General features: G+C 44.1%; 1 protein-coding gene across 4 annotated transcripts in view; it reads right to left on the bottom strand.

Moving 5' to 3' along the window:
* The window catches only part of LOC138803403 (dual specificity testis-specific protein kinase 2), a 117,589-nt gene that overhangs the window by 1,783 nt on the left and 98,195 nt on the right, over positions 1-17,611 (bottom strand). For 3 of the 4 annotated variants that reach the window (XM_069987360.1, XM_069987362.1, XM_069987361.1), the window contains exons 5-10: positions 10,904-11,050; positions 2,436-2,518; positions 1,917-2,001; positions 1,643-1,726; positions 1,360-1,446; positions 178-295 (exon numbers count right to left, since the gene is read on the bottom strand). In XM_069987360.1, the coding sequence (XP_069843461.1) occupies positions 178-295; positions 1,360-1,446; positions 1,643-1,726; positions 1,917-2,001; positions 2,436-2,518; positions 10,904-11,050 (604 nt within the window). The remainder of the gene's footprint in view (positions 1-177; positions 296-1,359; positions 1,447-1,642; positions 1,727-1,916; positions 2,002-2,435; positions 2,519-10,903; positions 11,051-17,611) is intronic. The other variant, XM_069987363.1, reaches the window with a different exon arrangement.

Raw genomic sequence — 17,611 nt, 5'->3', positions numbered from 1 at the left:
GAGAAGGGAAGGAATGTGTCAATTTAACTATTGTTTGAGACTCTGTGATCTCATGGCCCTCCCCTCTTACTTAGCTAAGGACCTGAGACTTTGTGATGAATAGTCCTAGAGGGGAAGGTCCTCCAGGCTAATTTCCTCCCGTGGGGTCAGGTTGGGCTGCCTGCTTGGAACTCTTACCCTTAGCTGTAGGTTGCAGCTTTTTGTCCCTCTCCAGCTCTTCTTCCTGCAGGCGGCTCATGATTTCCTCCAGGGTCCTCTCAATCTCCACAAAGGATGGGCGCAGTTTGGGGTCCATCTGTAGGCATCCACACTAGCCATGAGCTTTACCCTCATTTTCCCACCCCAAAGGTAGAATTTCAGTGTATTGCTCTTTTTTTTTAAGATTCAGATGTTCAGCAAAGAGATCTCTACTGAGGCCACAGTTCATTAGGGTGATACCTAGAACTGTGGTCAGAAAGGTAACTGTTGTCTACTATACTTCCTTATCTCAGTCCTCAGTCTGCTTTACCCCTCCAAAAGCATCTCTTTTTTTTGGTCAGTCTTAGGGCTTGAACTCTGGGCCTGGGTGCTGTCCCTGAGCTCTGCAGCTTAAGGCCACCATTCTACTTGAGCCACAGTGCCACTTCCAGTTTTCTGGTGGTTAATTGGACACTTTCCTGACCTGGCTGGCTTTGAACCATGATCCTCAGATCTCAGACTCTTGAGTAGCTAGGATTACAGGCGTGAGCCACTGGAGCCCAGCAAACATGATTCTTTTTTTTTTTTTTTTTTCCATACTGCTAATTTGGTTTTACCCTTTGGTCATAATAAGTAGTCTGGCTCATATCTGTATAAAATGAAGGCCATGGGCTGGGAAGGTACTCAGTGGTAGAGTGCTTGCCTTGCATGCATGGGGCCCTGGGTTGGATTCCTCAGCACCACATAAGCAGAAAAAGCCAGACGTGGCACTGTGGCTCAAGTGGTAGAGCGCTAGCCTTGAGCTGAAGAGCTGAGGGACAGGCCCAGAGTTCAGGCGCCAGGACTGGCCAAAAAAAAAAAAATGAAGGCCAATAAGAAGAACCTTTTTTATGTGTCTTTGGACTGGCTAGAGCCACAGTTTAATAGCAAAACCAAACCACAGTGCTATCAAGGTAAGGGATGTTTGGTCTGCCCTGCAGGCTGAGGATTAGGAGCCAGTTTTCCCTTCTCTTGGTCCAAAGTCCTCAGCCTAGCTTTACCCTGAGGAGGAACTGTGGTTGGTGTTTAACACATCGAGAGAAAAATGAGGCTAATGAATTTGTAGCCTTTCCTCACAGTCATAATCAGGTAAAAAGAATACAACCAGCTCCTGAAACAAGGCCAGGGGATAAAGATACTCACATTACAGCAGTTGAAGGTGAGCTGCAGAAAGTCTGGGGGGCAGTCTCCCACCATGTGCTGGAAAGCGTCATAGTCCAGCCCAAAATTCTGTCATTTGGGGAAGGTATAGGGACATGGGTAGATGTCATCAGTCCCCATCCCCCCACCCCTACCACCCATCCTGGAGCTGCCTCTAAGAAGTAGCCATAGAATAAGTTCAGCCACTCTACCCCAAGAAGAAAATAGTTCCACAGCCTCAAACCAGCCCTAGCCCATGGCACTGGTCTGCATGCCTACTGCTCACCTCTGTGCGGGGAAGGTAGTCTGGATCAGCCTGGATGCGGGCGATGATCTCGCAGAGGATGATACCATAAGAGAACACGTCCGCCTGGTGGGTAGTTAGACCTCTGTTTCCCTCTCAATGGATTGAGGGGTGGAGTATTGCTCCCTCAGTTGCCCATGTCTGAGCCTTATTGCCCATATTTCATCCAAGTCAGAAAGGATGTTGATCCTCACCCTGGGCTCTTTCTGCTAACAGTGGATTCTAAGGAGTACCAAGCCTGAGATTCTCCACTTACCTTCTCATTGTAGGGCTCATCTCGAAGAACTTCAGGTGCCATCCAGAAGGGTGAGCCCACTACAGCCAACTTCTCACATCCCATGCTGTGGAATGAAAGTGGAAGGAAAGTGAGCTTGCCCAGTACAATGGGGTATTTTTTTTTTTTTTATGAGTTGTGGGGCTTGAACTCTGGGCCTGGAGCTGTCCCTCAAGCTCTTCAGCTCAAAGTGAATGCTCTACCATTTGAGCCACAGTGCCACTTTCCTGGTGGTTAATTGGAGATAAGAGTCTCATAGACATTCCTTCCTGGGCTGGCTTTGAATCATGATCCTCAGATCTTAGCCTCCTGAGTTGCTAAGATTACAGGCATGAGCCACTGGCGCCCAGCACAATGGAATATTTTGATGGTTGGAAATTCTTTTCCCCCAAGGATGGATACCGATAGCCTAGGACTAGTTAAATTCAGGGAGTAAGGTGGAGCTGTCACTAAATCCTGGTCTTTGGGAAGGAAGCTGGATTTCCCATTAGGACTACTCACCCAATATCAGGGATCTTCTCAGCCAGGCCAAAGTCAGCTACTACTACCGAGTAACCATTCTCATCTCTCTTTATCAGGCAGTTCTAGGGTTTCCAAAGAAGAGAAGAGAAGGTGGCTCAGAAGTAGGGATCAGGCAGCCATAGTTAACTACCCATGCTTACATACACTAACCTTCAATACCCTCTGGGTCACACCAATGTTCCTAGCATAAGTCTATGATTTGGCTAGGAGTACAGCTCAGTGGTACAGTGTGTGTGTGGCATGTATAAGGTCTTATGTTCAAGCCCCAGCACACCACACACACACCATCTGATCTGGCTCTGTCTAATTAGGAGTACAGCTCAGTGGTACAGTGTATGCATGGTATGTATAAGGCCTATGTTCAAGCCACACCAACACACACACACACACACCCATCTGATCTGGCTCTGTCTAACTGGCCCCTGTGCTTATGTAGCACAGCTTATCAAACTTAAACTTGTCACAGAAAGCCTTTGCTTTTGTTTATACCATTCCCTTCAATTTGGATTCATTGTTTCATATATTGTATCTCTCTCTCTTCTCTCCTTCCCCTCTAGCGAATCCCTCTCTCCCATTTTCACTTTTATTTTGTGCTGGGAATCAAATCCAGGACCCACACATACTTTTCTATGCCACTTCCATTCACAGTCTAGCAGGCAGGCTGTGAGCACCTGGGGAACAAGTTCCAGTTTAAGGCTTCCTCACAGTATCCAATTCATGGGAGAGGATGGGAACATGATTACTGGACAAATACGGCTGACTCCAGAAAAAGGATGAACCCCAATGACCTATAAATAAATCCGTGACCAGCTCTCCCCAAATATAGCTACATTCAAAATAGCTCTATACCACTGGCTCAGGAGGCACCTCACCCCACCCCCTCTGGAGGCAGCAGAGAGCAAGGAGCCTTGGCAAGCAAAAACATTTCTAAGGCCAGCAAGACCCTATCTGACCCAAGCCAGCTCTCCTCCTTCCTAGCCAGCCTTGGCATCTAGTTGCCAGGACATTACTAATGCCTTCTGCACATTCTACATCAGGTACACAGCAATCTTTTATTCTGGCCTTAATGTACATATACTTAATTCTCTGAGGCAGAAGGAGCCTATGATTTCATCACATCTACCCTGGGTCCCAAGTGGAGGTAAATTGGCTGATTTCCAAGAAGAACTGTCCTTGTGTTTGTCCTAGCTTTAGTTCTCCCATCAGTCATGCTGGATCAGGACCTCACCTCCCTGACTTTGTCTGAGAAGATGGGCCCAAGGCCAACCTGTGTATTAACCAAAGCCCTGGGTATAGGGCACTACCCTATGAGGAAGTGGCACTTCAGATCTCTCCTTTCCCCCTCCCGTTTTGCCAACAACTCAGACTCCTGTCTCCAAGGTCCAGTGTAAAGTCCTGTTTACTATTTGCTTTATAGGCCTTGAAAACAATCCTGTTTCCTAAGTCAACTTGGGAGCAGCAGGTTAGGAACAGAACATGGCCACAGTGGGCAACCCCTGTCAAAGCTGTTCAGTTTCTGCTTTATGATGACATTCATGGAGGCCTACTGTCTACTTGCTGCAGACCACCCAGTTAGTAGAAAGGGATTTCTAGATAGCATCTTCATAAGTAGTTAAGAAATGGCTAAGGCAGGAATGATCAGGAGCAATGTGATCCCTATAATGGGAGAAGGGCAAGGCTGCCTCACTTAGTCTACCTGAAATGTGACCATTGTCTTGAGAGAGCTATAGAAAGGTCTTCCTTCCTTCCCTTCCTTCCTTCCTTCCTTCCTTCCTTCCTTCCTTCCTTCCTTCCTTCCTTCCTTTCTTCCTTCCGTCTTTCCCTCCCTCCTTCCTTTCCCTCTCTCCTTCCCTCCCTTTCTTCTTTCCTTTGCTTCCTTCCTTCTTTCCCTCCCTCCATTCTTCCCTCCCTCCCTCTCTCTCCTTCCCTCCCTCCCTCCCTCTCTTCTTCCATCCCTCCCTCCCTTCCTTCCTTCCTCCCCTTCCCCCCCCCTCCTTCTTTCTGGTCCTGGGCCTGAACTCTGGGCCTGGGCCCTGTCCCTCAGCTCTTCAGCTCAAGGCTAGCGCTCTACCACTTGAGCCACAGTGCCACTTCCAGCTTTTTCTGCTTATGTGGGGCTAAGGAATCAAACCCAGGGCCTCGTGCATGCAAGGCAAGCACTCTACCACTGAGCCACCTTCCCAGCCCAGAAAGGTTTTTCCATAGCTAATAGCTGGGCATTGATGCCAAAGGGGAAACTAGGAATGGAAAAAAAAAAACTCACAAAAGTTCAAAAATTAGGGCTCTACATCTGTGTTGATAAAAATGAGGAGCCTTGACAAACCCCTATCGGGGTTTTCCAAGAAATTCCTGAGCTTCCCTTTAAGGGATCTAGGTTAGTCAGACTTAACTGTTAACACTTGTTGCTTTGATTTCTTTTTCTCCCACTCAGTCCTTACTGGCTTCTGCTGGAAGTATTCTCATTGAAGATCCCAATGAACTCCAAACACTAAGCAGACAAAATAACTTCTTAGGGGCTGGGAAGGTGGCTCAGTGGTAGAGCACTTGCCTTGCATTCATGAGGTCCTGGGTTTGATTCCTCAGCACCACATAAGCAAAAAAAAAAAAAAAAAGCCAGAAGTGGCACTATGACTAAAGTGGTAGAGCACTTGCCTTGAGCTGAAGAGCTGAGGGACAGCGCCTAGGCCCAGAGTTCAGGGCCCACGACCAGACCAAAAAAATAAAATAAAGTAAGTTCTTAGGTGGCTAGATCTTCCTGCTTGTGACATGGTTAATGACCTCCTTCAGGGCTTTTACATACGATTCAGGATTTGTGTTAGTATTGAGTATGTAAGGAATAAGGTAGTCGTGATCATATAGTTAAGAGACCTGCCTTAGAAGCTTAGAGGTTTAGAGGCTTTCTGATTCTTATCCCGTCTGCTAGAGTTTTGGATTTCCCTCACTATCTTTGGCTACTCTGTGGGCTTTAGTAAAGCCTCTTCTCATCCCACATGGCTTTTGGCTTGTTCAGTGGGATAGGTTTAAGGCTTTCTGCTGAAGACAAATCTATGGCAAGAGCAATGAAGACTTATAAAGGGGCTGGGAAGGTGGCTCAGTGGTAGAGTGCTTGCCTTGCATGCCTGAGGCCCTGGGTTTGATTCCTCAGCACCACATAAGCAAAAAGAGAAAAACCGGAAGTGGCGTTGTGGCGCAAGTGGTAGAGCACTAGCCTTGAGCTGAAGAGCTGAGGGACAGCGCCCAGGCCCAGAGTTCAGGCTCCACGATCGGACTCTCCCCCCCACCCCCCCAAAAAAAGAAGACTTATGAAATAGAGGCCAAGCACCATGAAAAAAGCAACATTGTTTGTGCAAGACCATTGCCAACTTTATTGAAATATAACTCATAGAAAATAATTCACCTCGGGTCTGGGAAGGTGGCTCAGTGATAGAGCGCTTGCCTTGCATGCATGAGGCCCTGGGTTCGATTCCTCAGCACCACATAAGCAAAAAGAAAAAAACTGGAAGTGGCGCTATGGCTCAAGTGGTAGAGTACTAGCCTTGAACTGAAGAGCTGAGGGACAGTGCCCAGGCCCAGAGTTCAGGCCCCACGACCGGACCCAAAAAATAATAATAATTCAGCTCTAAAAAGTGATGGGGTATTTTTGAGCTAGAATCTTACAACTATGTAGGCAGAGACCTTAGCCTCTATCTCCAATGCTGGTTAATCCTAGGGCAAGCAATTATGACATTTTTCAGCCAACCTGACCCAGTACAGCCCCAGTACAGACTATATGGCTACAGAATATATGCTAGGCTTATAATATTAACCTCAAAGTTGGGTACCACTGGCACATGTCTGTAATCCTAGCTACTCAGGAGGCTGAGATCTGAGGACCTTGGGTCAAAGCCAACTTGGGCAGGAAAGCCTGTGAAAGTCTCCAATAAACTATCAAAGAGCCAGAAGTGGAGCCATGGCTAGAGTGGTAGGTGCCAGCTTTGTGTGAAGAAACTAAGGGACAGCCCCACTACTAGGCACAAAAACTGGGAGAGAGGGTACTTTGTGTAATCGCCTTTCTCTTTACCCCCAAAAATGAATTTCATAAGCCTTGATAGGATCAAGCAAGAAATTACATCTTCAGAAAAGTGAAAAGGTTCCTTTCAGAGGAAGATCAAGGGAGATCAAGGACTGAAATGTCCCCCCAAATGCCTCAGGACCTTTCTTTTTTCTTTTTTCTTTTGCCAGTCCTATGGCTTGAACTCAGGGCCTGGGCACTGCCCCTGAGCTTCTTTTTGCTCAAGGCTAGCACTTTACCACTTGAGCCACAGCGCCACTTCTGGCTTTTTCTGTTTAAGTGGTACTGAAGAATCGAACCCAGGACTTCGTGCATGCTAGGCATGCACTGAGCCACCTTCCCAGCCCCTGCCCTTAGAAACTTCTATAGGCCAAGTTTAGAAGATTATCAGTTTAGGATGACATGTTCCATCCCTTGGCCATATCTCTTGTGTGTATGAAGGACCTGCTCACATATCTCTCCAATTAGGCTAGAGCCCATGGAGGGTACATGTTGGACTCTAACCATTTCTTTGTGGCTAGTACTGTGTCATCTACTAACAGAGTATAAATGGTTTCTAAAAGCTTTGACAGTACTCATAAAGAACTCTAGGGAGCCCTACATCCCTCTAACATTCACATTTGTTTGTGAGATATTTTCCCTATGCAACCCTCCTTCTGCCTTAGCCTCCCAAGGGTTGTAATTACAGGCATGTAATCATATTTGTTCTTTGGGGGGGGGGGGGTGTGTGTGTGTGTGTGTGTGTGTGTGTGTGTGTGTGTGTGTGTGTGTGTGTGTGTGTGTGTGTGTGTGTGTGTGTGTGTGTGTGTGTGTGTGTGTGTGTGTGTGTGTGTGTGTGTGTGTGTGTGTGTGTGTGTGTGTGTGTGTGTGTGTGTGTGTGTGTGTGTGTGTGTGACAGAGACAGACAGAGACAGACAGACAGAGTGACAGACCCAGAGAGAGAGAGAGAGACAGAGAAAGACAGAGACAGAGAGGCATGAACTCAGGGCCTAGGTACTGTCCCTTAACTTTTTCATTCAAGTTTGGTACTCTACCACTTAAACCACAACTCCATTTCTGACTTTTTAGTAGTTAACTGGAGATAAGTGTCTCATAGACTTTCCTACCCAGGTTGGCCTTGAACTGGATCTTTAGAGATAATCTAGAAACCTCAGAGCCCTCTACTCTATCACTTTTACCTTATTTCTCTACTGGGGCATTTCATTCTTTTTTTTGGAAGGGTCTGGTTGTGGGGCCTGAACTCTGGGCCTGGGCGCTGTCCCTCAGCTCTTCAGCTCAAGGCTAGCACTCTACCATTTGAGCCACAACACCACTTCCGGCTTTTTTCTTTTTGCTTATGTGGTGCTGAGGAATCAAATCCAGGGCCTCATGCATGCAGGGCAAGCACTCTACCACTGAGCCACCTTCCCAGCCCCGGGCATCTCATTCTTATGACTATTGCCCAACTTACATAAGTGTCCAGTTGGCAGCTCTGTGTAGATGCGAAAATACAACTCTTTTCCTAATCCCTAAACAATTAAGACAAAAACCTTATCTGGGATAATAAAAGGGTGAGAAGCACAGATTACATTCTTTCTAGTGTACTTCCCAGCCTGTCACTAGAGCTTCCAAAAGTAAGCTCTAAGAATCCTCAGTACCTCTTTTAATCCAGGGAAGCACAACTTACAAATACAGGGAGTTCTTTGTCCTATGCTTCCTAGTTTAAGCCCACTGACACTGGGAATACTCACTCCCTATAAAGAAAATCAAAGGATGGTTGTCTTTCCCTATAGTCTAGAAAGATTACTCTTTTTTTCATTTTGTTTTGTTTAGATAGGGTCTTGTTATTTTTACTATTTTTACAATATAACACAACAAACTCAGACAGAACCAAGTAGATAGTCTTTAACTAGTTCTAGGACACTAGCATGATAGGACAAAGTTTTCAGAGCACAGCAGGGGTATGATAAATCCTTAGGAGTGGGAAGCTTTCTTCCCAGAAAGCCTACCTAGCCTGGCCTACAGTGATCTCCCCTGCTTTGAAAATCTTCAGTTTATATATAGCTGAATACTCAGTTACAAAATGTGTGTACTTTAGTTCTATTTCTCAATACAACACTCTAAGTACCTATTAGAGGTACTTAGAATTTCCTTTCTAAGAATATATATATATATATATATATATATATATATATGAAGGTAGCTTAGTGGTAGAGTGCTTGACTAGCAGGTATTCATGAAGCCTGGGTTCAATTTCTCAATACTGCATAAACAGAAAAATCCAGAAATGGTGCTGTGGCTCAAGTGGTAGAGTGCTAGCCTTGACCATAGAAGCTTAGGGACAGAGGCCAGGTCCTAAGTTCAAACCCTAGTACCAGCAAAAAGAAAAAAAAAAAGAGGGGCTGGGAAGTTGGCTCAGTGGTAGAGCACTTGCCTTGCATGCTCGAGGCCCTGGGTTCGATTCCTCAGCACCACATAAGAAAAAAAGCCGGAAGTGGTGCTGTGGCTCAAGTGGTAGAGCGCTAGCCTTGAGCTGAAGAGCTGAGGGACAGTGCCCAGGCCCAGAGTTCAGGCCCCACGACCGGACCCCCCCCCCCCAAAAAAAAAAAACAAGAAAAAAAAGACATTTATATAGCTATGGGGGAAATACCTTTTTTTTTTTGGGGGGGGTCCAGTCGTGGGGCCTGAACTCTGGGCCTGGACACTATCCCTCAGCTCTTCAGCTCAAAGCTAGCGCTCTACCACTTGAGCCACAGCACCACTTCCGGCTTTTTTCTTTTTGCTTTTGTGGTGCTGAGGAATCGAACCCAGGGCCTCATGCATGCAAGGCAAGCGCTCTACCACTGAGCCACCTTCCCAGTCACTTGTCACAACCTCCCTCTAACTTTGAAGAAATGAAGCTATAATGAGTTAATCTGATCTGATTTGGGCTGGGTAACTGAAGTGACAGTATCAACTTACTTGACTGATATAATTTCACCGACCAGCCTAGAACACATGCACCTTCAGGAATAGTGCAGTTGAATACAAATGGTTCTGCCATACACAAGGGCCTTGCCATCACCTCCCCACAGCAATTTTTTGTAACTAGTTCATAAACCAAAGGTCAGGGCCCCTCAGGAACAGTACTGCTGTTTAGGATGCCAGAACCACACCGGCATGAGGTCACCAGGGACTTTAGACCTTACTGGTTTTGTTCCCTTTGGAAATTGCTTCTTACAACAGGCTTCCTTTCCCTTCATCTATGACAGAAGAGCTTTATGCATGTATATGCATATGCATATGTTTGTATATGTGTGCTCATATATATGCTGGGGTAGAGAAAAATGACAGTTACTCTTGGGTAAGTTCAAAATTCCTATATATCTCCCTAGGAGACTTTAATTTGGCTCCTGGGCAGAAGCCATATTAGATATGTTAGATGGCTTTATCTTTCTTCCATCAATAATCAGGCAATATATTTTTTTTTTGGGGGGGGGCCCGGTCCTGGGGCCTGAACTCTGGGCCTGGGTGCTGTCCCTCAGCTCTTCAGCTCAAGGCTAGCGCTCTACCACTTGAGCCACAGCGCCACTTCCGGCTTTTTTTTCTTTTTGCTTATGTGGTGCTGAGGAATCGAACCCAGGGCCTCAGGCATGCAAGGCCAGCGTTCTACCACTGAGCCACCTTCCCAGCCCCTCAGGCAATATTTTTTTTTAATATTATTTTATTTGAGAACATACTGTACAGAGGGGCTACAATTACATGGGCAGGATAATGCATACATTTCTTACCAAGCATTGCAGCCTCCTCCTTTGTTTACCCTTCATCAGGCAATATTTTTTATAAGCCTTGTCATGATAATATCCTAGGCCTTTTGGCTCTATTGCCTCCTTTGTAGCACAGCCAACTTCCTCTGAAAACAATTCTATCCTGTTCACATAGCACTTTGGACAACAAGAATATAATACTACAGAGACAGAGACCAGTTAATGCCAAAGATTTGACAGGGTGGCAGAAACTCAATCACACAGATAGAAAATGACCCATGGAGTTTAAAACTTGCATTCAATTGACTACACTCAACTACTGCTCTTAGCTGAGAACTACTTCCTGGATACCATAGGAGAGAAAACTGATAGGCCTCTCAGCTCAAGAATCTCTTATTCCTCTTTATGTCATCTGCTTCTGTATCACACATTCAGAGACAGAAGTTAAGTGTTGCCTGCCTCAACTTGGAAAGGTACCTGCTCTGAAGAGATACTGGCTTTCTAAGGATTAGCTATAATGAATAGTGAGTATGTTCTCTGTGACTAAATGTTAAACCTGTAATAGAGATCTCCATATTTCTAAGCTCATTAACAACGTAGTTCTCTTACACAGCTTTCTTAGAGAAGAGGATCGTGTCTCTCAAAGCATTGCGAAAATAAGGTCTCCATACCTTTGATGTGAGGTCCCGATGGAAAATGCCTTTGAAGTGAAGGTATCTGAGGCCCACTGCTATGTCATAGGCCAATTTCACCCTCACAGTCCAGGACAAATGCAGGTTACTGTCTAGCAACTGTTCCAGGTTCCCAGAGTTGATATACTGCAAAACACAAAGAAGACCCGCCCACCGTTTATCAGAAATGTTTAGGTTTGGGGTGATACCATTAGAGAGTAAACATCTAGGGCTGGGAAGTTGGCTCAGTGGTAGAGCACTTGCCTTGCATGCCTGAGGCCCTGGGTTCGATTCCTCAGCACCACATAAGCAAAAAGAAAAAAGCCGGAAGTGGCGCTGTGGCTCAAGTGGTAGAGCACTAGCCTTGAGCTGAAGAGCTGAGGGACAGCACTCAGGCCCCACGACCAGACCCAAAAAACATAAAAAAAAAAAAAAAAGCTAGAAAATAGATGTTTTTTTTCCCTTAATTTACCATAGGCTTATTCCAAATCCAAGCATTTGGTAGTTCTGTACATAAGGATGCCTGCTTTTGAATGGAACATAACCTATTAAGGGACCGAGATAATGTAAGTAGCAAGCAGGAAAATACAATAATGAATAGATATGACAGCAGTTTATAACACTGAGGATAAAGTTACTTCATAGAAGAGGCATAGAAGAGGAAATAAAGGAGTTGTAAAGGATGACCTAGGGCAGCAAAAAAGGAAGACCATCCACACAGAGGGAACAGTACATGCTGTCACAGGCTAAATCCATGGTGCATTCAGGAAACTAATTTACTTGGTATGGCCAGAACACACGGACAAGGGAATCAGGAAGTAAGGATGATATATTTTGCTATTCTATATGGACTTTATCTTTGCTCTAGGGAACAAAAGAAGCATTTTAAGCAAGGGAGCAACCTGGTCACATTTACTTTTCAAAGAAAAGATTGCTTTGGCAATGTATGATAGGTGGATTAGTATGTAGAATACAAAGAAGGGGAATTAGGTTATTGGAACATTGCATTGATCTCAGTGTGAGAGAGGCATTTGAGTTATAGCAATAGTGGAGACAAACAAGGGAAGATTCAAAATGCATTTAGATGACAGAATAAAAAACAAACCAACAACAACAACAAAAAAAACTAACCAGGATGGGGCTGGGAATGTGGCTTAGTGGTAGAGTGTTTGCCTAGCATTGCATGAAGGCCTGGGTTAGATTCCTCAGTGCCACATAAACAGAAGGCGGAAGTAGCACTGCGGCTCAAAGTAGAGCACTAGCCTTGAGCAAAAGCAGCTTAGGGACAATGCCCAGGCCCTGAGTTCAAGCCCCAGGACTGGACAAAAAACAAACACCAAAAAACAAGGATGATCAAATAAATCAGGTATAAGGACACTGCAAAGCTCTAGGAAAACCCCTAAGCTATTGGTCCCTAGATGTCATTATTAAATATCCAGAACATATGGAGAGGAATATTTAGAAAAAATGACAATGTTAAAGGTAAAGTTAACTGGGCACCAGTTACTCCCTTACGTGTGATCTCAGAAGGCTGAGATCTGAAGATTGTGGTTCAAAGCCAGCCCAAGCAGACAGATTCAAATGAATTTTTTTTTTTGGTCAGGCTTGAACTCTGGGCCTGGGTGCTGAACCTGAGCTCTTCAGCTCAAGGCTAACTCTCTACCACTTGAGAAAGCACTGCTTTCAGTTTTCTGAGTGGTTTATTAGAGATGAGAGTCTCAAGGGCCCGGCTCCAGTGACTCACACCTGTAATCCTAGCTACTCAGAAGACTACAATCTGAGGATCACAGTTCAAAGCCAGAACAGGCAGGAAAGTCCATGACATTCATCTCCAATAACCACTCAGAAAACCAGAAGTGGCACTGTGGCCCAAGTGGTACAGCATAGCCTTGAGAGAAAAAGCCAAGTGGGAGCAAAAAGCCCTCAAGCCCTTGTACTAGCTGACACAACACATACACATGAAGTCAGCTGGAATAAATGAAATCAAGTTTAAAGTTTAGAAACAAAATCTTAAACAAGATACTAATATGAGAAAGCAAAACATTAAATTGAGGCAGTCACTGATGTCAAGTACTGTGGGAAATAAGAATCCCTAAGTGGTCAATTTTAAAGGGAAAGGCAGAGAAAGAAGAAATAAAGAAATCATCATAGAAGCCAACAGGAATTTTTTTGCCACTCCTTGAGCTTTCTGGGCACTGTCCCTGACGTTCTTTTGCTCCAGGCTAGTACTCTACCACTTGAGCCACAGCGCCATGTCCAGCTTTTTCTGTGTATATGGCACTGAGGAATCAAACCCTGGGCTTCATGCATACTAGGCAAGCACTCTACCACTAAGCCACATTCCTAGCCACAAGTGCCCACAGCATCTGAGTTACAACCTCATGCAGAACAGAAACTCATTTACTTAAACCACTTAAGTGTATCTCTCTTCTTCTTCTTCTTCTTCCTTCCTTCCTTCCCCCTCCCCCTCCCCCTCTTCCTCCCCCTCCCCCTCTTCTTCTTCTTTCTTCTCCTTCTCCTCCTTCTCCTTCTCCTTCTCCTTCTCCTTCTCCTTCTTCTCCTTCTTTTGGTGGAGGGGGTTGGTTGTGGGCCTTGAACTCTGGGCTTGGGTGCTGTCCCTCAGCTCTTCAGCTCAAAGTGAGCATTCTACCACTTGAACTAGAGCTCCACTTCTGGTTTTCTAGTGTTTATTGGAAATAAGAGTCTCATGGCCTTTCCTGCCCAGGCTGTCTTTGAACTGCAATCCTCAGATCTCTGCCTCCTGAGTAGCTAGAATTACAGGCGTGAGCCACCAACGCCGGGCAGTCTCCCTTCTTTCAAGGGAGAAAAAGTAGCAGTTTTCTCCAGTGTAAATTTAATCTGTTAATGCTTTTGGACAGGTGGTGACACTGAATTTACAAAGGACTATGGACTTACTAAGAGGAAAGAAATTTTAATTCTAGTCTAATTCTGCCTTCTGCTAGCCATTTAGGTTTATAGAAAGAAACTAATAAAGCTACCTAGATTTTAGTTTCCCCACATATGAAGTAGATATAATCCCAAGTTACCTAATTTACAATATTATTATGAGAATCTAATACAGGGAAAAACTTAAAGGCCGTATGATGTGAGATTTTCTGATGTGGTAACATATGCACCAAAAAAGAACCAGTAGAGGGCAGCACCGTGCAGCAAATCAGATCCCTGTAATAGTGGATATCTGACAAAGTAGAGAATAGTTAAAAATATACACCTCTCAAAAGGGAGACCTGTCTGTCTAATTAATCATGCACAATAATCTATCTTTGGAAATCTCAAAGTAATGTGCAATGCAGATATTATCACAATTCTTTCTTCTCTTCCCTCTTGTTGAATCTGCCCAAGGTTCACACTCGTGTTGAATCTGCCCAAGGTTCACACTCGTGGAGCCCATTTAATGAAAAGAAATTAAACTTGCAAACTCCAAGTTACACAGGGGCAAGTAGCTGACATCTAGTCATGTGTGCAAATTTCTTTAGCTCTAACAGAATGTATGGAGAGGCAGGGTTCACTTCTTTGGCATGGTGGCAAAGAAAGGTGGAAAGATAATCTTCAGAAAACATTCAGGTTCTTTCTGAAGGTCCAGGACTCTCAGTTCTGGTTCAGAAAAACACCTATCTGTTCAGTAATGTCTCTGAAAGCTTCAGAAATCCACAGATCCAGCCAGAAAGTAAAGAGCAGAAGAAAAGAGAAGAAAAAAAGTCTCTCTTGTCTGTCTTTGGCAAATACTTGGTGAATATATCAGTGCACCTGATAAGCCTCTAGGCCCTCAGAAACCACAAGTTCTCAATGTCTCAAGACTTTTGCCTGTAGGAAAAAAGGAAGTTTGAGACCTGCCAACAAGGAAGATTTCTAGGTTGCTACACACTATGTGCCCTTTAGTTGGAACGTTCACTTCCCCATAAGTAATTCCCAGTGCAGACTCAGCTGTGAGCCCTGCACAAATCCCCCTGTGGAACGCAAAGACAAGAACAACTGTACTAGCATATTCAGCTCTCCCAGATGGGAACAACAGATGCTTTGGTTTCAATTTCTTTCAGACTATTCCCTTGGGCAGCCCTAGGAAACAATCTAAGGCATTGGTAATATTCTGAAATAACAGAGAAGTATTAACATTTTTATTGTATTATATTTTATTGTATGTATATATACACACATGTTTAATTTTGGTGATACTAATACAGAGTCTTGTGGTTGCTAAGCAAGTGCTCTACCATTGGAGTAACTCTGCCAGCTATTGTTATTTTTTATTGTTATTATAAAGGTGATGTATGGAGCAATTACAGTTACATAAGTCAGGTAATTGAGTACATTTCTTTTTGGATAGTGTCATTCCTTCCTTCACTCTCTCCTAGTTTTTCCCTCCTATCCCCATCTCAACTATTGTTATTTTAAACTTTTAAGTTCAGAAAACCATAATATCACCCAATCAAATGTTATATGTACTTTATTTCCTCTCAGTGACTGTCAGTAACCTATGTCAACTTTACCTTTACCAAAACCTGCCTCTTTTCATGGTCTAATGAAATATTACAACAGAGTTTCTTTCATTTAATTCCTTTATTTAATCTTTCATTTAACTTGAATACCTAACATAGCTTTTCCTAGAAGGCAGTCAATCAAAAGTGCAAATGAAATGCATAATATAAATAAATCTTTATTTCTAAAAGATAAGAAGGGGGCTGGTAATGTGGTTTAGTGGTAGAATGCTTGCATAGCATGCATGAAGCCTTGGGTTTGATTCCTCAGTACCACATACACAGAAAAGGCCAGAAGTGGCACTGTGGCTCAAGAGGTAGAGTGCTAGCCTTGAGCAAAAGAAGCTCAGGGACAGTGCCCAGGCCCAGAGTTCAAGCCCTAGGACTGGGGGGGAAAAAAAAGATAAGAAGTCATATGTCAACTCCTGAAAGAAATCACAGGAATGTTTAAGTGGACATTCTATTCCTAGGAATATTAATTCAAGTTACTTCTACAAAGTAGAAGGGGAGGATGGGGTTCTGGGGCTTGAACTCAGGGTCTCGGCACAGTACCTAAGCTTTTTTGCTCAAGGTAACACTCTGCCACTTAAACCATAGCTTCACTTCTGGCTTTTTTGGTGCTTAATTGGAAATAAGAGTCTAGACTTTCCTGCCTAGGCTGGCTTTGAGCCTTGATCCTCAGATCTCAGCCTCCTGAGTAGCTAAGATTACAGACATGAGTCACCAGCACCTCACAAACATCTTGTTTGAGAATGGGTAACCAGATTGGGTAACAGGGAAACCCTATCAATAGTCAGCCTCAACTGATACTCTTGCCTCCGCTTCCAGAGTGGCCAGGAATATGGATAGTCACCACCATTCCCAGCTTATTTCTACAAATAATTGTTGAGCACTCTTCCTGTTGTCCTTTGAATATGAAATGTCCTCATAGATTTATGTATTGAGCATTTGGTTACCAGCTGGCAGGCTTCTGAAAAGTGATTAGGTCTTGAGGCTCTAACCTAATCAATGGCACTGATCCATTGATGGATTCAAACTACCATGGAATTATTGGGAGGTGATAAAGAGTAGAGGTGGCACTACAGATGAATGGATCCAAAAATTGTGGTACCTCTGTACAATGGAATATTATGCAGCCATTAGAAAGGACAAAATGATGGCATTCACAGGGAAATGGAACTAGAACAAATCATGTTGAGTGAGGTAAGCCAAGATCAGAGAGACAAATGGCACATGGTCTCCCTGATATGTGGATGTTAGATTCAAAATGCAAGGAGATATGACAAAGTAAACAGGAATCAAGAAACAAAGGACCTCTACTTAATTTGTTGTATCATTTCTAGATGACTCCATGTTCTTGGACCTCATATATGGTATGTACATGTGCACATCTGAGGGAAGCTAGAAGGAGGGCATAGAATCAGAGAGAAATGGGAAAATATACAACAGAGGGGCCCATCAGCTGCACTGGACATTGATGAAAAGGAACTAAACAAGGGCAGCAATGTGAGGGAGGGACTGAAAGGGAAAGAGGGAACAGCTTACACTAAGCAAAAGGAACGATATGTACATATCACTAGATTTGGAAGAAATAGTTGTATTGTCAAAGTTTATAGATTTCACAAACTTCATAGACCATGAAAATGACAATTTGCCTTGTGAAGGCTAAAATATGTTTGTGACTTTAACGAAGTATTACTATCCCATAATACTGTGAAATTTGTGGAAATTTATGTAATCACTTAATCTCAATAAAAAATTTATTAAAAAAAAGAAAGAGTGGAGGTGGCACCTGGCTGGAAGAAGTAGGGTTCTGGGGGGCTCATCCTTGGAGCTATATCTTGCCCTGGCCCTTCCTGGAATCCTTTTTTTTTTTTTGGTTCCTGGGCACCAGGATAGGAATTACTTGCTCGGCCGCACCCTCCCTGCCATAGTGGGTTGAATCCTCTGAAACCATTCTTCCTTTCAAACTGTTCATATCTCAGGCATTCTGTCACAGAAATGAGAAAGTCGTTCCTATATCTACCTTTACTGCTACCTCATATGACAATAAGACTGGGCCTGGAAACATGGAAGGTGCCAAAGAGAAGAAAAAGATCCTTGTTGTGTCAGAAACCCTTAAGAAAAAGCAAAGGAATTTTACAGAGCTGAAGGTAAAGTGCCTGTGAAATTTAACCCAGATGATGCTGCAAAAGGCAAGGAGGGGGCTGGG

The sequence above is a fragment of the Dipodomys merriami genome, unplaced genomic scaffold, assembly GCF_024711535.1.
Source record: "Dipodomys merriami isolate MVZ:Mamm:240054 unplaced genomic scaffold, mDipMer1.0.p SCAF_34, whole genome shotgun sequence".
Classification (NCBI taxonomy): domain Eukaryota; kingdom Metazoa; phylum Chordata; class Mammalia; order Rodentia; family Heteromyidae; genus Dipodomys; species Dipodomys merriami.
Note: the sequence above shows the minus strand (reverse complement) of the source record. Positions and strands in the feature narration are given on the sequence as shown.